This window comes from Schistocerca piceifrons, chromosome 3 (genome assembly GCF_021461385.2).
Source record: "Schistocerca piceifrons isolate TAMUIC-IGC-003096 chromosome 3, iqSchPice1.1, whole genome shotgun sequence".
Classification (NCBI taxonomy): domain Eukaryota; kingdom Metazoa; phylum Arthropoda; class Insecta; order Orthoptera; family Acrididae; genus Schistocerca; species Schistocerca piceifrons.
In genome coordinates, this window is record NC_060140.1 from 147,302,651 (window position 1) to 147,308,650 (window position 6,000).

A 6,000-nucleotide genomic window follows, 5' to 3' on the forward strand; every position below is an offset into this window, starting at 1 on the left:
GTTATTCTTGAATGTGTAAGGAAAAATTTACGCATGTAAAATGACCATTCAAACAACAAAATATCGCTATAAAGTTCAAATAAACACTACAAGATGGGAAATGAGTCCCTTCTTCCTCATTTCCTAGCAGCATTAAAACTTCAATTATGTGTCAACCTACCTGGCCCACAAATATTGCTCTGTTTAAAAAAAAACAAAAAAAAAAAAACACCCCTTTAAAATGTGTACTCATGATTCACTGATTCCAACCTACAGGTAAATAATATTTTATCAATTCTACAAATGTAAAAGGAAGAAAGAAAGATAATGGTTTAATATCCCATCAGTGACAAGATTATCAGAGAAAAAGCACAGACTCATACTGGGAAATCATGGGAAAGGAAGTGGGCTCTGTTTTTTGAAAGAACATGCCTTTGACTTAAGCAAATCAGAGAAATCACAGAAAACCTAATATGGATGGCTGGATGGGGATCTGAACTGCCATCATGCCACGTACAAATACAGCATCTTACCACTGTCCTAACTCATTCAGTACAATTGTACAAAATACATAAAAAAACCATAAATGCACAGCAAGTTAATACAATGAATGAAGCACAGATATTTCCCCCATTTCAAAGTAGCACCTTCCCTGTTAATTGTACCTTGTTAAATTTAGTCTGCAAGAGCACAAGTGGTTTATAAACATTTAATGATAATTGACAATGAATTTGGATAAGGTAAATACGCACATTTCTGAACGTTTTACTTCAGTGATGTGATGTATGAAACATGGTGATTGAGTAACAGTGCAGAGTCACAATGACCAGAAGAAAATAATGAAAAAATGTCAATAACAATAACAGATATTACAAAAGCCAAAAGAACATTAGAAATCTTGGGTCATCATGCATAGAGTATGCATTAATACTGTAATAACTTCGTGAGTATATTTCAAAATGACAGTATCACAAGGAAAGAAATTATTACACAACTATGGCACAATTTAGATGGACATTTAACTGTTCAGGCAGTTAATGTGTACCATACTTTTTACAGATAGCCACAGTACATAAGAATATTTATCTTAACTGTGTTATACAAAAAATTGTACGAAGTTGTCACAGCAGGCCAAATGTCCTTCTTATCATTGACAAATACAGAAGGAACAATAGCACAGTGATCAGTGAGGCCGTAACATGACAACATATATTGCGTATGGTTCCTTGGACACAAAAGTACCACCAAAATGCTGAAAATGTCATTCCACAATGTAATTACTGTATTTTAGGTCTACAACAAATCAAAAGTTGTGTAACCAAACAATAACTGTGTGAGGTCCACGGGTATCATACGTCCTGTTAACTGGCAAAATCCCACGAAATGTTGACATGAAGCAAGGCAAAGAATAAACAGTAACCAAATTTAAAATTCAGCATAATATGGTGATAGCGACAATCCCAAGGTTTAGAGGATAAAGACGTGTAAGAGGAATGGTTGTTACATTCAAAATTTTAATGCTTTACATGAATGTTCTTGTATGGCAGTATATCTGCTCCTTGACAGCAGTCGCAGCTCATGAACAAATAAAAACTCCATTCTGAATTTCTTTGCTCTTTTTTGTGCTGTCGCACATCCAATGTAATGGTTCTTATCAATAAAGTGAAAAAATTTTAGATCATTCCAAAAGAACATGTATCCTTTTATTGTACTGCTTCGTCAAACATAAAGCGAAGTTACAAAAACGCACAATACCTGTGGCAGTTGCCACTTGAGGCAAAAAAAAAATTCACTACTTTTAAAATCATGATTTTCAAATAAGTAACGCTGAATAACGAAACATTTTTCCGGGCTTCCATGTCTATTAAGTTCTGAAAAAAGGCGGAGCACTCACTCCGCCTCTTTGTCCCAAGTAAAAAACAAGTGTTTCATAGCGTATTTCGTTCGAGAATGAATATACTGACCGTAGCTAAATTTGCTTTGTCGAGCATTTCACCATATTCCATTGTCTGCATAATATGTGGGATATTGCTTGTATCTCGGTTGCTTGTCATCACTATATTTTAGTTTCAATGCCGCCGTCTCCTGATGCCCACAGACTAACAACAACACTTTTATCTCATGTGATTATGCGCTACAGCATAGGAGATGCTAGGATGCATATCCATATTAACTGATAATGTTTCGTTCAGAAAACCTGTTTTTTACTATCGCAATTCCACCCAAAATTGTTAACAAGAAAAAAAACGAGTTAATTATAAACGCAATTAAACTATCTTGTTGTGTGTAGCACTACATTTTTGCGTTCCATTTTCATAATCAAATGACTGCTTTTAACAAGTTGATCCCAAGCGCATAGATAACTTTGGAGTGAACATGCAGATGCGAAGACTCCATCCACATCCACAGAGTGTTTCTACGCTATGGCAGAAGCACGGCCTCCTACAAATCAAGTTTTTTGTCAAAATATTTTTGGCTCGCTGGTCACGTGACGACAGTTGGGTGTAAGGCTTCAAACAAATAGAAGCAAAGGCATTTGCCATGTTCGAGAAAGACGTCACAATTCAGATGTAAGTGTATTTTTTATTTTAAAAAAAGAACGAGAAAAGAAGGGATTATCATTGTACTGCACTTTAACGTATGTATAATCCCAGAAATATAAATAATGGATGTAGGACTACAGGCTGTAGACGCATGGTTGACGAGACATGGAAGGTTGGGTCTGGGCGTGAGTCGTCCACGGATAGCCAAATGATCAGGCGACCGCCCGCACTAAGCGGGAAATCTGGGTTCGAGTCCCGGCCCTGCACAAATTTTCATTGTCGTTGTTCCTTTCTACAACTAATGATTGTTCATATTCACAGTTGCGAATATATTTCGTAACGGCTGTAGTCGTCGCAGTGCCTGTTCGCATCGTAATTCAGAATAACACAGGCACGGCAAAATCGTAGGATCTCTTGTTGGGTCCTTGTCTGATGGCCGCGACAAGCGACCGCCCGACCGTGTCAGACCGTTTACATCGCTCTCATAAGATAACGCTCGTCAGTTGTGCTTTGGGAATCACCGCGAGAAAGTCACGCGTATGTGCAACACCGTGGCCGCTACTACTATTAAACCACAAGTCATTATACTTCTGACAAATAGCATTGCAACAAGGATGCCAGAAATCATGCGCTAAAAATCCTCGCAGAGAAACTAAAGACAACTGCACCTATCTGAAACACAGACGAAGGAGACATGCGGCGTTATATGAGGAAAAGATGTGCTACAGGTAATATAACAAATAAAGAAGTTTAATCGAGAGGGCTGGCAAAAAATAACAACTGTGATATACGGGCGGGCTGTTGGCCGATCAGAGTGCTCGACAAAGCCCTTTTATTTGTGTAAAAACATAGTGGAAGCGTGATTGCGGGATTCAAGGGATTAGATTAGATTGATTTTTCGTTCCATAGATCAAACATTGAGATGATTCTCGTGGGTGTGGACACACGTCAAACATCAAAAACATAAAACATTTGCGTATATAACACTTACTACCCTGGTAATCTGTCAGGAGATTGTCAAAATAGGTGATTACATTACAGTAAACTGGAACTGCTAATATTTACAGAGTTAATATGCTGACAGAATGAAACATTGTCATGCAATTTTAATAAATTTATCATATACAAAATACCTAATCTTGCTGTTATGGCCAAGTGCTGTCAAAACTGAAATCTAACAGACATTTTTACTTAAGCTGTTCTAACAGTCCCTGTTAAGATGTTCGTCTATAGAGAAGAAGGAGTTGCTGTAGTGTTGGCTGACGAGCCAACACCGTGTTACTACAGGAGGCCGAAATGCACGCATTTAAGCTCACTCAGGCTGGCGTGAGGTCTAGAACAGGTAATGTAATTATACTATCAAGAAAAGTACGTAGCTTCTGGAATACTTAACTTTAATCCATAATTGGTGAACATCGGTCTGACAGTACATGCATCATAAGATCAATAGCCAAGGATTATGGCGCCTTGCTAGGTCGTAGCAAATGACGTAGCTGAAGGCTATGCTAACTATCGTCTCGGCAAATGAGAGCGCAATTTGTCAGTGAACCATCGCTAGCAAAGTCAGCTGTACAACTGGGACGAGTGCTAGGAAGGCTCTGTAGACCTGCCGTGTGGCGGCGCTCGGTCTGCAATCACTGACAGTGGCGACACGCGGGTCCGACGTATACTAGCGGACAGCGGCCGATTTAAAGGCTACCACCTAGCAAGTGTGGTGTCTGGCGGTGACACCACAGTTGCCTATCAAAAGGTCTTTCAAACTCTGTTTAAACTGTGCTTTATCTGAAACCAAGTTTGTAATGGTGGCTGGCAATTTGTTTAAAATGTGTGTTCTTGAATATAGGACCCCTTTTTGGACCAAGGTACGAGATTTTAGGTCTTTGTGTAGATTGTTCTTATTCCTAGTATTGATACGATGTATTGAGCTATTGGTTGGAAACAGAGAGATATTACTTGCAACAAATTTCACTAAGGAATAAATATACTGAGAGGCAATGGTTAGAAGAAAAAGTTTCTTGAACAGGTTTCTACATGATGTTCTTGAATTTACACCAAAAATGATTCTCATCACAAGCTTTTGCTCGCTAAAAACTTTTCTCGGTGTGATGAGTTGCCCCAGAATGTGATCCCATGTGACATAATAGAATGAAAGTAAGCAATTTATGCTAGTTTTTTATATTTTTATCTCCTACAACAGACATCATTTACATTGCGAATACAGACTTGTTTAGGCGTTTAAGCAATTCTGTGGTATGCCCTTTCCAACTGAATTTATTATCGAGTTGTAATCTCAGGAATTTAACACAGCCAACCTCTTCGATCTGCATGTCTTCATATATTGTACACATGCTGGAAGGAAGTCTCTTAAATGTTCTGAACTGCATATAATGGGTCTTTCCAAAGTTTAATGACAGTGAATTGGCTTTAAACCATTTATTAATATTGATAAAAATTTGATTAGCAGCTATTTCTAAATCTGTACTTGACTTGCCACTTAATTCAAGGTGTGTATAATCTACAAACAAACTTAGCATCTGGCAATGCAACAAAGAGATGTTATTAATGTACACAAGGAAAAGCAATGGACCCAAGATGGAACCTTGAGGAACACCACATGTAATCCATTCCCAATCAGATGAAGACTGACTGCTTACTGCACAGGTATTTCGCAACGATGCCCTTTGTTTCCTGTTAGTTAAATAAGACTCAAACCATTTCGCAGCATTGCCTGTGAAACCATAATATTCTAATTTACTTAAGAGAATGCTGTGATCCACACAGTCAAAGGCTTTTGATAGGTCATAGAAAAAGCCAGTAGCCTCTAATTTATTATCTAATGAATTAAGTACCTTCTCACTGTAAGTGTAAATAGCTGCCTCTGTATCAGAACACTTACGAAACCCAAACTGTGACTTTGACAAGAAAACTAACTGTCCCTGTTACATCGCAATAAATGAACGCCAAATGCTGATCAAAAAAGGCTTGTAATGAACAACAACGAGATGTTTACGTAATTCATGGCCTATAACAATAAACAACACAGCATACAACACAGGCTCCCATGGCCGGTATTTGCGTCCTGGATGATTTTTGTTTCATGGGCATTAGACTGCGCTCTGAGATCTTTTTCTGTACCAAACGTCTCGTCTTCCAAAGCTGGAGACATCACCAGAGCCCATAAACGACTCAGAAAGTAGTTACAATCTCAAAAAAAGTCAACAAGCCGAAGTAACAGACGTATCCACGCCACGTTCGTGACGTCGTCAGACCACTGTTTAATTGCATAGTTCCGCCAATGTGTTATGGATCTTGTAGTGGGGAAGAGTTGGCGCTGTTTGCTATATTTACAAATAAAGACTCATAACTTTTTAAATTTCGGTCTTTTTTTCTATTGAAGTTGTTTATGTGCTTTTGAATTTCTGTGACCTATCTGTACATCCTAGCATAGTAGTGACTGGACCTTGATAAACTGTAGCAT

At 38.2% G+C, this 6,000-nt stretch overlaps 1 protein-coding gene across 1 annotated transcript in view; it reads right to left on the bottom strand.

Annotated features, from left to right (window-relative positions):
- LOC124788233 (putative aldehyde dehydrogenase DhaS) overlaps positions 1–2,391 on the bottom strand; it is a 201,867-nt gene extending 199,476 nt beyond the window's left edge. Inside the window, exon 1 of the mRNA XM_047255416.1 lies at positions 1,944–2,391. Coding sequence (XP_047111372.1) covers positions 1,944–2,033 — 90 coding nt within the window. The 5' untranslated portion in view covers positions 2,034–2,391. The remainder of the gene's footprint in view (positions 1–1,943) is intronic.
- Between the last annotated feature and the right edge of the window lie 3,609 nt (positions 2,392–6,000).